Source organism: Pristiophorus japonicus, chromosome 5 (assembly GCF_044704955.1).
Source record: "Pristiophorus japonicus isolate sPriJap1 chromosome 5, sPriJap1.hap1, whole genome shotgun sequence".
In the NCBI taxonomy this organism is placed as follows: Eukaryota; Metazoa; Chordata; class Chondrichthyes; family Pristiophoridae; genus Pristiophorus; species Pristiophorus japonicus.
The window spans coordinates 165,017,850-165,030,957 of record NC_091981.1 but is presented as its reverse complement, the minus strand read 5'-3'; the positions used below and the strand labels follow the sequence as shown (position 1 = coordinate 165,030,957).

The 13,108-nt window shown below is 41.0% G+C and overlaps 1 protein-coding gene across 2 annotated transcripts in view; it reads left to right on the top strand.

Moving 5' to 3' along the window:
• casd1 (CAS1 domain containing 1) overlaps nucleotides 1-9,085 on the top strand; it is a 200,160-nt gene extending 191,075 nt beyond the window's left edge. For both annotated transcript variants that reach the window (XM_070881075.1, XM_070881076.1), the window contains 3 exons: nucleotides 1,045-1,122; nucleotides 3,259-3,351; nucleotides 6,246-9,085. In XM_070881075.1, the coding sequence (XP_070737176.1) occupies nucleotides 1,045-1,122; nucleotides 3,259-3,351; nucleotides 6,246-6,509 (435 nt within the window). In that variant the 3' untranslated portion in view covers nucleotides 6,510-9,085. The remainder of the gene's footprint in view (nucleotides 1-1,044; nucleotides 1,123-3,258; nucleotides 3,352-6,245) is intronic.
• The last annotated feature ends 4,023 nt before the right edge of the window (nucleotides 9,086-13,108 follow it).

The following is a 13,108-nucleotide window of genomic DNA, read 5'->3' as shown; positions in this document are numbered from 1 at the left end:
GGCAGAACTGGCTGGGTGGCTGGTAACGCCCCCTTTTGAGAAAAAAAACTAAACTAAAAAAAAATCATAACTAACTCAATTGCACTGGTGCAAATTGATTGGGGAAAATGGGGATTTTTAATTTACACCAGAAAAACCAGGTTACTCCAAAGAAAAACTGAGCAACTCCTGGCCAAAATTACGCCCTTTGTGTGGGGGGGGTTGGAGGGCCAAATCCTCCACTAAAACTAAAATTTGTTCATAACCCACCCGATACTGACTAAAATCATAGTCCTCAGTGGAAGGAAAGTCTCATCCTAAGCCACACCCACTTAGAAAAACTGTGAACCCCAGGAGAAGGTATAGCTCATCACCCCGCCCCCACCCACGTTGTTCCTGTTGTTCCCACCCCCTCTCTCTCTCCCTGCCAGCTACCTTCCTTTCTCCTCCATTTCCATGCCTATGCCCATGCACCTTCCATAGAGCTCTGAAATGAAAACATAAATTACATCAAGTCTGCCAGCAGCTGAAAGAATAATTTAGGTTGAAATTGATTGAAGATCCTTCATCAGCATCTTTTAAATGATTGATCTGATTTGCACTCGGGCACTTCATACGGCACCAAATGGAAGTGCTTCCCTAGTGGGAGAAGAAAAAGTATAAATCAATTTATATTTGTCATATGTTCATCATCGTAGCAGGGTTGAGAGGTGTTGGCCTGTGACTAGCTCATCTGCCTGCTATATTGGTCAGTGAATGGAGGATGATGAGGGGTGAGGAGAAAACATCTCTTGGATGCAGGGGGGGACATGTTGAGGTTTGAACCAAATTTTTAAGTGACTTTCTCTCATTTTAACATTGTTTTGTTTCAATAGCAACTTGTGAACTTATTTTCAGAATGAATGTTTACTTTATTGCCGTAGAGTAACAAATTATCATCCAAATACAGAAGGGAATGAACTTCAACTGAGTAATAGGTTATTAGAATATGTACATAGCAATTTGTCCTGTTTTCAGTGTGTGTATGTATTGGCAACAAATAACCACCTAATCTTGTTTACACAGACCTATTCAATATGGTGTGCCAGCTGTAAAAATAAAACTGAGTGCAATGAGCTTCATCCTTACTTCTCTGTGCTGCAGGTATTTCCCTTTATTTGTGTTTCAGGATTAAACTTCCAACAATTGTACATCCCTGTCTGGAGTAAAAATAAAACTGGGAAAGTGGCTCAAGAATGGCTAACAAGGGAAATTAAAGATATTGTTAAATCCAAGGAAAAGGCATATAAATTGGCCAGAAAAAACAGCAAACCTGAGGACTGGGAGAAATTTAGAATTCAGCAGAGGAGGACTAAGGGTTTAGTTAGGAGGGGGAAAATAGAGTATGAGAAGAAGCTTGCCGGTAACATAAAAACTGACTGCAAAAGCTTCTATAGATATGTGAAGAGAAAAAGATTAGTGAAGACAAACGTAGGTCCCTTGCAATCAGATTCAGGTGAATTTATAATGGGGAACAAAGAAATGGCAGACCAGTCGAACAAATACTTTGGTTCTGTCTTCATGAAGGAAGACACAAATAACCCTCCGGAAGTACTAGGGGACCGAGGGTCGAGTGAGAAGGAGGAACTGAAGGATATCCATATTAGGCGGGAAATTGATGGGATTAAAGGCCAATAAATCCCCAAGGCCTGATAGTCTGCATCCCAGAGTACTTAAGGAAGTGGCCCCAGAAATAGTGGATGCATTGGTGATCTTTTTACAACAGTCTATCGACTCTGGATCAGTTCCTATGGACTGGAGGGTAGCTAATGTAACACCACTTTTTAAAAAAGGAGGGAGAGAGAAAGTGGGTAATTATAGACCGGTTAGCCTGACATCAGTAGTGGGGAAAATGTTGGAATCAATTATTAAAGATGAAATAACGGCGCATTTGGAAAGCAGTGACAGGATCGGTCCAAGTCAGCATGGATTTAGGAAAGGGAAATCATGTTTGACAAATCTTCTGGAATGTTTTGAGGATGTAACTAGCAGAGTGGACAAGGGAGAACCTGTGGATGTGGTGTATTTGGACTTTCAAAAGGCTTTTGACAAAGTCCCACACAAGAAATTGTTGTGCAAAATTAAACCACATGGTATTGGGGGTAATGTACTGGCGTGGATAGAGAACTGGTTGGCAGACAGGAAGCAGAGAGTCGGGATAAACGGGTCCTTTTCAGAATGGCAGGCAGTGACTAGTGGAGTGCCGCAGGGCTCAATGCTGGGACCCCAGCTATTTGCAATATACATTAATGATTTAGATGAAGGAATTAAGTGTAATATCTCCAAGTTTGCAGATGACACTAAACTGGGTGGCAGTGTGAGCTGTGAGGAGGACGCTAAGAGGCTGCAGGGTGACTTGGACAGGTTAGGTTAGTGAGCAGATGCAGTATGATATGGATAAATGTGAGGTTATCCACTTTGGGGGCAAAAACACAAAGGCAGAATATTATTTGAATGGTGGCAGATTAGGAAAAGGGGAGGTGTAACGAGACCTGGGTGTCCTGGTACATCAGTCATTGAAAGTTGGCATGCAGGCAGTGAAGAAGGCAAATGGTATGTTGGCCTTCATAACTAGGGGTTTTGAGTGTAGGAGCAGGGAGGTCTTACTGCAGTTGTACAGGGCCTTGGTGAGGCCTCACTCGGAATATTGTGTTGAGTTTTGGTCTCCTAATCTGAGGAAGGATGTTCTTGCTATTGAGGGAGTGCAGCGAAGGTTCACCAGACTGATTCCTGGAATGGCAGGACTGACATTTGAGGAGAGACTGGATCGACTGGGCCATTATTCACTGGAGTTTAGAAGGATCTCATAGAGGCATATAAAATTCTGACGGGACTGTATAAGTTAGATGCAGGAAGAATGTTCCTGATGGTGGGGAAGTCCAGAACCAGGGGACACAGTCTAAGGATAAGGGGTAAGCCATTTAGGACTGAGATGAGGAGAAACTTCTTCACTCAAGAGTTGTTAACCTGTGGAATTCCCTACCGCAGAGAGTTGTTGATGCCAGTTCGTTGGATATATTCAAGAGGGGGCTTAGATTTTGCCCTTATGGCTAAGGGGATCAAGGGGTATGGAGAGAAAGCAGGAAAGTGGTACTGAGGTGAATGATGAGCCATGATCTTATTGAATGGTGGTGCAGGCTCGAAAGGCCGAATGGCCTACTCCTGCACCTATTTTCTATGTTTCACTATAAATGTTTACAAATGGTACTTACCAAATTCCTTCAAACATTTTCTCCACAGATCTTGTCTTTCATTCTTATTAGGAACATTCCTGGATATGTTCGCTCTGTGTACAGTTCCTTTTTTGCCTGGTTTGGCAAGATTTCCTTGGAAGTAAGTGGACCATACAATGTGTAAATTAACATTGTTCTTCTGAGAGTTGAGTTGTGAGAATTTAAAGATTGACGAGTTGATCTCATGTGGTGTTCCCCACTCTATAGCAACTAGGGTGAGACGCAGGGAAATAATTGAACCATGGTGGGGGAGGTGAGAGGAGGGGAGTTGAGTAAGGGGAAGGGCAGAAGAGAAGCAATGAAGGGGAATGTAGTAAAGTGCGAGAAGGAGAGGGGGTGAAGAGGGTGAGTTGAGAGGGAGGAGTGGAATGGAGAGGGTAAGGTTTGTATAAGAACAGAAGAATCAGGAGTAGGTCATTTGGCCCCTTTCAATAAGATCATGGCTGATCTTCTACCCCAACTCCACTTTCTTGTACTTTAAAATGTGTAGATTTTCTATGGAGCTACTTACAGGTGGCAATTATTGGAAGTTGAGCTATGATGCACATGATTGCAGAGTAGGTTTAGAGCGAGTGCCAATGCTCTGAATTCAAAGAACAAACAATAATCACCAGACTGGGGAATCGGGCTTTTGCAATCTATTTTTATGCTGCTGAGATTTGATTGGGCCTTGCGAACCATGGTCTTATTGTACATGTACTCAGAAATCTGAAATCCAGAAGAACCTCTCCTTCCTTTCCTCTCAGCCCTCCCTCCCTCCCTCCCTCCCTCCCTCCCTCCCTCCCTCCCTCCCTTCCTCCCTTCCTTCCTTCCTTCCTTCCTTCCTTCCTTCCTTCCTTTCCCCTTCCTTTCCCTCCTTCCCCCCTCCCTCCCTCCCTTCCTCCCTCCCCCCCTCCCCTTGCCACCCTTGTACAGGTACAATCTTCGAAATCCAGAGTTCCAAAAACCGGAATGTTCCGAAAACCAGACATCGCGCAGATCAGAGGAGGCATAGTCCAAAATCCGGAAATATATTCCGAAAACCGGACTTTTTTTTAAATGTGACTTCATGCTCAAATTACTGTAAAAATAAGAGAAAATCAATGGGGAAAATACTGGACCCTAAAATTAATTTCATTTAAAAAAAAAAAGTTATTAATTGGAACATTAGAAAAAACTCAAGGACACAATGAAAGGACCTGAAAAGAAATGTGTAGTCAAGCTAAATGATAATCCAGAATTATATTCAGTTCGCGGTCACCACTTTTATGGGACAGTAACACATTTGCTGAGGCACTTCAAGGGTTAATGAACTACAATGGGCACTTTAAATCTCAGCATGAACATAGGTATAAGCAAAAAGATATTAAATAAATCATTTCTAAATGAGTGCAGTAAAAGCTGCCTCCTCCACTAACCGTGATCTCGGCTGATGTAGTGTCTCTGGCAGCGGTGTCAAGTGTCGAGTTCTGTCGGTCCATGCTGCGGCTACGTAGAGGCTTGTTGGGGGGTTGACAGGGCTAGCTGTATGGGACCTCTTTCTCACACACGTGTGATGGAATTCAACTACAAGTTTTTTTTTTTAATCGAAAGTCGGCACCAACTCCATCATCCCCCCCCATAACACCTGTGAGGATTCCTTGTCAGCCAGTCCTCTTATCCTAGTTATCCTGACTGAGCTCTGCCAATGGATAATGTTCCGAACCGAATCGGATCCAGAATTCCAAACATTCCACAGTGTCCTCTCGGTCCTCAACTACCTCTGTAAGGCCCCGGTGGTGCCAGATGGAAGTCCCATCATTAACTCTTTTCAGGCAAAGGACCGCATTGAAAATATTGAGAGCCTGCCTGGCCCTTCCTCCCCAGAACCACATGCACCTGGAACAAGAGTTTCCAGATTCAGATGTCGGATTGTCTCCGAAATCCGGAATAAACCAAAACTCGGCCATGGGGTTTCTGGATTCGGGACGTTGGATTTCTGTTCCGAAATCTGGAAAAAGCGGAAAACCGGAATGGCCTCGGTCCCGAGCTTTCCGTATTTCGGAGGTTGTACCTGTATTGACTGTTGAGTTTCATAATCACATTGTAATAAAATACTGTAATCTGATGAACTAATTTTTAAACAACTAGATGTACTGTTACATGATAGATTATTTTGCCCAATAAGTTGCAAGTGCAACAATGCCACCAGAACAGACTACATTTCTAAATATACTCCTTGTTTCTACTAACCCGCAGTTGACCATCCAAATAATAATCAGATTGATGTTTGTTTCAGTTGGTAGCATTCTCACCTCTGAGTGGGAAGTTTGTGGATTTAAGCCCCATGACAGACTGAGCACATAATGTATAATGTAGGCCAACACTGCAGTACAATACTGAGGCAGTGCTGAATTGTCTTTCGGATGACACATTAAACCAAGGCCCTGTCCGTCTGCTCAAGTGAGTGTAAAAGATTCTATAGCATTATTTGAAGACCAGCAGCAAGTTCTCTGTTTCAGGTCAACATTTCTCCTTCACTCGCCTCAACAAAAGTAGATTGTCTAGTCATTATTTTGCAATTTGTTGAACTGCACTGCGGTGTTTACCTACAGAACAGCAATGTCTGCACTTCAACATTAATTGACTAAAATATATGGGGACATGGTGAAAGGAAGTTTCACTGTTTAAATACAGCAAACCTTGGAAGAGATTTTTTTTTAATGCGTATACAGAAATTTGAAATAAGAGAATAAATGTTTGAAATGTACAGCAGGGCCAGTCAGCATCTAAAAGGAAATATAAATTAATGTTTGGGTTATGAGCCTTTAACAGAACTGTCCATGACTTATAGTAACTTCATTTGAAACATGAGACATATTGACAAAATGCTTAGTATATTCAAACTAGCCTATACCTTCCAACAGAATAAAAGATGAAGATTGCAGAAAGTTGGTCTTGTTAAAATTTTGAACTGACTGTATATTATACCAGATTGCTGATATGTTACACATTGAAACTTTTATTATTTTTCAGCTCTTCATATGCCAATACCACATATGGCTTGCAGCAGATACCAAAGGAATCCTCGTACTCATTCCTGGCAACCCAGTGTTTAACATTATTGTTAGCACCTTTATATTTGTGCTAGTTGCTCATGAAATCTCTCAGATCACAAATGATCTTGTACAGATAGCCATTCCCAAAGATAACTACATTGCACTGAAAAGACTGCTATGTGTAGCTATTTTTTTAGTTGGGATTCTCGCGTTGTCAACTGTTGACCAATTGAACAAGTAACTGAAATAATGACTGAGCAGGCTCAAGTACCTACTTTTTGATCTACATATTTAATAAAAAGATAACCTCAAAGAATTCTGTATGTAGGGGGGAAGAAAGGAGAATAAATGACACTGCAATTCATCACAAAATCAAATCCGAAAAAAAGAATAGATACTGCTTATGTATATAGAAGTGATTAAAATGTTTGATCATATAATTGATTTGAAAATGAATTTTATAAGCAATCGCATGACTGATGGAATGACTACTGAAAACATGGCATCTTTTGAAATGCTATTTCATGTGATTTTCTTTTTGGATGTAGTTTTTCACAGGCAGATGTTGGGTGGTTGAAGAAACATTCTGTTTGTGATACTTTATTTCCACCAAGTTTTCCATATTTCCACTGCATTTTTTTTAAATGGCAATTATTCCAATTTTATGAAGGAAACATTTTCAAGTTATCTGCTCAAGTTAAGTTTGGTCCTAAATACCTGAAGGTGCATATTTTATACAATTCAATACAGCCCTATTTAATGAAAATCATAACTTTCTGATGCTGAGGACTTTGAAGTGTTTTTTTCCTTTTCTGGATTGATGATGGCGGAGTGGAAAAGAAGTAACTCCTTCTCACACTTCATGTATAGGTGCAATTTAAATAACTAATATTTGTATGGCGCACTGGCAAAATGAAGCGGCTGAGAGGTTGTTCACTGATTTATCCCTCACTTTTTATAGAGGCTTGTTACTTTTGGTTGCGGTGTTGTATTAGTGTCAAAATAGGGCTGCCAAAAATGTCAACCACTGCTTTAACTAGGTTATTGTTGTGTTGCTCCTTTTTAAAAATAAATGTTTTTGAGTTTGTTGTGGATTAGATGATAAATGTTACAAAAGTAAGTTCATCAGTTTAAAACTCCGAACAAGAAATGTCGCCAAATGGACTGAAAACTGGTCTAATTAGGGACCCTTGCTTTGTGTACAAGTGAAGTGGCCAACCATTTGTAAATGAAGCTAGCATGTTGAATCACCAATTCCAATGTTAGTTTGTGACCTTTTCAACTTGTGTGAGTAATTGTGTTTTTAAGATAATTGAAAATTATAATGGAACTTACCAACAATGTGCTAGCATTTGTTATTAGTAAAATTAAAACAAATTAGATGAATGCATTTGCTGCTACTATTTAGGTTTTTTTTTTAAATTTGGTAGAGGAAAGAAAGGAGGGGAGCTGAGGATTTATGTTGCACGTTTATGGCTTCAGTATAACTTCTAAATCAGATTTGAACTGCATTTCACAAGTCACCACCTCTTATCAGAATCTGGATTCCTTTTTGAAAAAGGGCCATACTGAAAACTTTACACACATTTTGTTTATGCATTTTTAAACATTGATATGTTACCTCAATAACTTTAAGATACTTTAATATTTTAACCCCAGTCTCAATAAATGATTTGTATTCTTTTGAAAATAACATACTGGAAGCCATCAGGTGACTTGTAAATTCCAAATTCTTCATTCACCTGTTTTATTTTTCACTAGAATTTATAGATCAAATAACTGAAGTAATTAAAGTAGTTGTGAGTTTCTTTTTGATATACAAGGTGCCATAAATCATTGTTACTGCTATCATTGAAATCATGGTAACATTATTAAATAAATATATATATTATATATATATATTTATTTCTGGCTTGATTTAAGTCCACATTTACAGAACCCGCAGTACATTTTTTCTTTTAAATTCTTCATGCAATGACCTTCAAATTTCAGCATATCTGCATATTTCACAGCAAATATTATGTCGGACACCATGTACTTTTTAAACCAGACGCTGAAAACTCAGTGACTGTAAAATTTGATAAAGAATTCAGTGTTTAGAACCCATCTGAAAGTTTCTGAAGCATGTGCCACTTATGGCCCATTTTTTTCCTGAAAAAGTAATTAGATATATGAGAGATGAGAACCAGAAGCACTCAAAGTAGTGTTCTAAATTCTAATTTATCGGGATTAAAAATTTGATTTGGTCTTATATGCATTGAAATTTCATATAATGTTCCCTCCCTGCTCTCCAATGACCGAGTTGGTAAAGGCACCACCCAGTCTAGCACTGAGAGCCAGACCATAAGATCGCAGGTTTGACTCCCAGTTTGTACGGTATTCGCTGATTTTATTAGGGATACTACAATTGGCCTTGCTAAATGGTATCCAGTGTCTCCTGTTGGAAAGTGTGTATATATTCGCCCTCTGCTACAGAGCCCTCCATAGTTGAATACTTTGCCAGTACTCACTGTTTAAAATCCCATGAAGCATGGCATTTTAGGGAAGGTACTGTGCCCCAGCATCCTCGGGGGAGGGAAATTACATATTAGCAAGAATTTAATCTTTCTAGAGCTGTGTCAGAATGGGTAAAGCCAGATATTGAATTGAAAAAAAATAGTTGTCACAAAGCAGTGAAATTTCTGGTACAGTGTTTAATTTTGCACTGTTGTGTTTGTCATAATCGCTTGGGTCTTATTTATTTTGTTAGATTGCTAATTTTATTAATTGTTCTGAAAATCAAAACCATTAAAGCTCTGAGTAAATTTTGCACTAAGACTTTCAATTTATAATGTTTCATTACTTGCATGTGTTTTTCAGGCCAGGTTTTTCTTTCCAACAAACTTTGCTTGTGGATGATTTTGATAGCCTTCTGTATTCATAAGTCATCAGAAATAGGGTGATTTTTATGATGTGGCCATTTTGTGTCTATTAAACTTAGCTTTGAAATGATGGCTTGGCTGATGAATTACTGCACTTAATCAGATTTCTGCCTCAAGTAAATTCCTGCAGTTATGGAAATTAATATATAAATACAGTATAATGTAATACCAAATGTTAATATCTTTTAATCGTTTTTATTGCACTTGAGAGCACATGTTTTTAGTATCACCATTTATATTTTGGAGCTCTGATGGTATTGCTAGCGATGCATATTTTGTGTATAAATGAAACCTTTCTGTTTTTGAGATTTTGCACTTGTGGTGCTATGTGACTAGTAAGGTCAATGGGGTTATAAATGTTCAACTTTTTCCTGAAACAGCTTCGTGTGTTAATTGATATTTTACTTAAATGTTTGAGTTTTCATTTACAACTTGGTTTCATTTATGATGGATTTCCAGGGTAGTATGAGATGTGAAAATTAGTGTTGCTGTGTTAAAGGCAAAATTATATTTTGTTGTACACTTTTTTTAAATTTGTGAATTCTTCAGGTTGTTTTGCAGATTTCTGAAATTGCTTGTGATTTTTTTTGCTGTCTTAAAATTAAGAATCGGTTGAGCAGCTGAAATGTCAGTGTGATATTTGCCCTTACACTTCAATTGTATGGAAGAATTTCACTTGGATTAATTGTTGAAGTCAGTTTCTTTCCACATATTTTAATCTATTGGGCAATATATAAAATAGCTAACTAGTTATTCTAAGCATAGATAAATAAATGTATTTCTGACTTGAGATTGGCAAGTGTGTTTACATCTTCTAGGACGTTCATAGTTTTCATATTTCAATTTTTTTTTAATTGCTCCAGCTATATTGGGTTTAGAGTACAAGGGGGTAGAAGCTGTGCTCCAGCTATACAAAACCCTGGTTAGACCACACCTGGATTACTGTCAGCAGGCTGGACACCACACCTTAGGAAGGATATATTGGCATTGGAGGGAGTGCAGCGTAGATTTACCAGAACTTCGAGTTACATGATGAGATATTACACAAATTAGGGTTGTATTCCCTAGAATTTAGACGATTAAGGGGTGATCTGATCGAAGTTTTCAAGATAATGAGGGGAACAGATAGGATAAATAGAGAAACTATTTCCGCTGGTTGGGGATTCTAAGACTAAGGGGCGTACTATTTAAAAATTAGAGCCAGACCTTTCAGGAGTGAAATTAGGAAACGTTTCTACACACAAAAGGTGGTAGAAGTTTGGAACTCTCTTCCACAAATGGAAATTGATGATAAATCAATTGTTAATTTTAAATCTGAGATTGATAGCTTTTTGCTAAGGGATATGGGCCAAAGTCGGGTATATGGAGTTAGGTCACAGATCAATCATGATCTAATTGAATGGCAGAACAGGCTCGAGGCCTACTCCTGTTCCTATATAGTGGTTTGCTAGGCCTCCAACAGTTGATGTGTGGGACTTGCACCGAAGGTAGAAAACCTGAAATAAACTTCCCAAGTTTTCTAAAGCTAGCTGCTGGGAAAACATGTTTACTGAGTCTTTCCAGCAAGCAAGTCTCATCGCCGAGAGCATGTAGAAATCAAACGCAGGCAGTGGAAAGAGTGTGTGGCAAACCAGTCCCACCCACCCCTTCCCTCAGCGACTGTCTGTCCCACCTGTGACAGAGTCTGTGGTTCTCATAGTGGACTGTTCAGCCACTAAAGAACTCACTAAGGGCCCAAGTTTCCACATGATTCGCGCCTGATTTTTAGGAGCAACTGGTGGAGAATGGACTATTTTAGAAATCGCAATTCTCCACATTTTTTTTTCTGCAGTTCTAGTCAGGTAAAACAGTTCTAGTTTAGAACAGAATTTTTTCTTCAAAAGGGGGCGTGTCCAGCCACTGACGCCTGATTTGAAAGTTTCCACAGTGAAAATGTACTCCAAACTAAAGTAGAATGGAGCAAGTGAAGATTTTTGTAGAACTGAAAAAACCTGTTCTGCGCAGGTTAGTCGGGGCGGGGGAGCGGATGTCACGGCGGGGGAGCGGGTGTCGGGTCGGCGGGGGGGGGTGGGGAGCGGGTGTCGGGGGGGGGGGGGGAGCGGGGGTCGGGTCTGGTCGGCGGGCGGGGGGGAGCGGGTGTCGGGTCGGCGGGGGGGGGGGGAGCGGGTGTCGGGGGGGGGGGAGCGGGGGTCGGGTCGGCGGGGGGGGGAGCGGGTGTCGGGGTGGGGGGGAGCGGGTGTCGGGGCGGGGGAGCGGGTGTCGGGGGGGGGGGGGAGCGGGGGTCGGGTCTGGTCGGCGGGCGGGGGGGAGCAGGTGTCGGGTCGGGTCTGGTCGGCGGGGGGGTTGGGGGGGAGCGGGTGTCTGGTCGGCGGGAGGGGGAGCGAGTGTCGGGTCGGGTCTGTTCGGCGGGGGGGGGGGGCGGGGAGTGGGTGTCGGGGCGGGTCGGCGGGGGAGCGAGTGTCGGGTCTGGCCGTGGGAGGAGCCTCATTCACGCAGCCCCAGTGAGGCCATTGGGCCAGGGCTAGGGGCTGCGTGCTTCGGGCCCCTCCCACACAGTTCGGCGTCTGGAGCTACTGCACTTGCGTGCCGACTGTAGCGCGCATGTGCAGAGGTCCCGGCACTGTTTTCAGCGCCGGGACCTGGCTCCACCCCCCCACAGCTCATGCTGGCTGCGCCTGCGGCCAGAGGACCTGTAAGTAGGTGGAGAATACCGAGGATTTTTTTAGGCGCGAAAAACGGGCGCCCAGCTCGGAGGGGCGCCCGTTTTTTTTCTTGTGGAAACTTGGGCGCTAAGAGTGGAAGCAAGTTTTCCTCGATTCTGAGGGACTGCCTATGACGGTGATGATGATTAGTGAATCTGGCAAGTTTCCACTAGCTACATTGAAACCTGCAGGACTAAAAGCATTAAACCAATAGTTTATTGCAAAATTCAGAGCCTATCAGAGATATGTTTGAATTTAGGTGAACATTTTTCAAGTTAGTTGCCAGCACAAACTCAATTCCAACAGCTGGTGCTTTTTAAATGCCAGACATCTGACTGTCCTTTTGATACCTTTGTTAATCCTTAGTTTATCATTGCAAGCTTATCTTTCTCTCCTGGTAGTTTGCAAATTGCATTGTAGTTTGTTTAGTTATAGTTGCACTATATTCACTTGAAGTGTCTTTTATAGGCCTGTTAGTATATACAAAAGTGAAGACTTAAAATTTATGCTGTATATTTCTAACAGCGAATGAAGCTGGGACATGAACAGCTCCTGGATTAACTAAACATAACATTTCCACGTCTAGTTTCTGGCTTCCTTTGTGGCTGTTATTTTAGGGTGAGATTTAATATTGGCTGCATAGTGAAGAGATTTTTTTCCTGTTCACCTGTATCAGTGGAATCTAGGTAAACCTTTGCTTCATTTAGGCGATCCAGTATAACATTCCTCTTCAGTCCCATTTAGAGCTGTTCCAATGTAATCCCAAGCACATTTGATTTGTCAAATGTCTGCATGTCCATACAAAGTTCACTATTGCCAGAATGTTGCATTCTGCCTTTTTGACTGGATTTTTTTATCAATGAGGTAGATAATGTTGGCATTCAGCATCTTAAGTGCATTTGTTGTATGCTGTGTGACACAAAATGCCAATAGTTCTGGCTATGTATGATTATTTTTATGAACAATACTGTAAAGTATACTCTTGCTTGTAATGGTCACTTTTAAAACTTATCTACACATAGTAAGCAAATTGTATAATTTGGCTGTTTATATTTTAATGGCCCAGTAGTATGCATAGATTATTGTGCAGTAAATCCAAATTTAGTTGCACAATAGAGGATTCTGTGGTTAACCCTGTCGGGTTACTGTTTTATTGGGGAATTGCAGAAATGCATAGATCAAAAAGAAAACACTTTTTGAATAAATTAGCTTTTAGA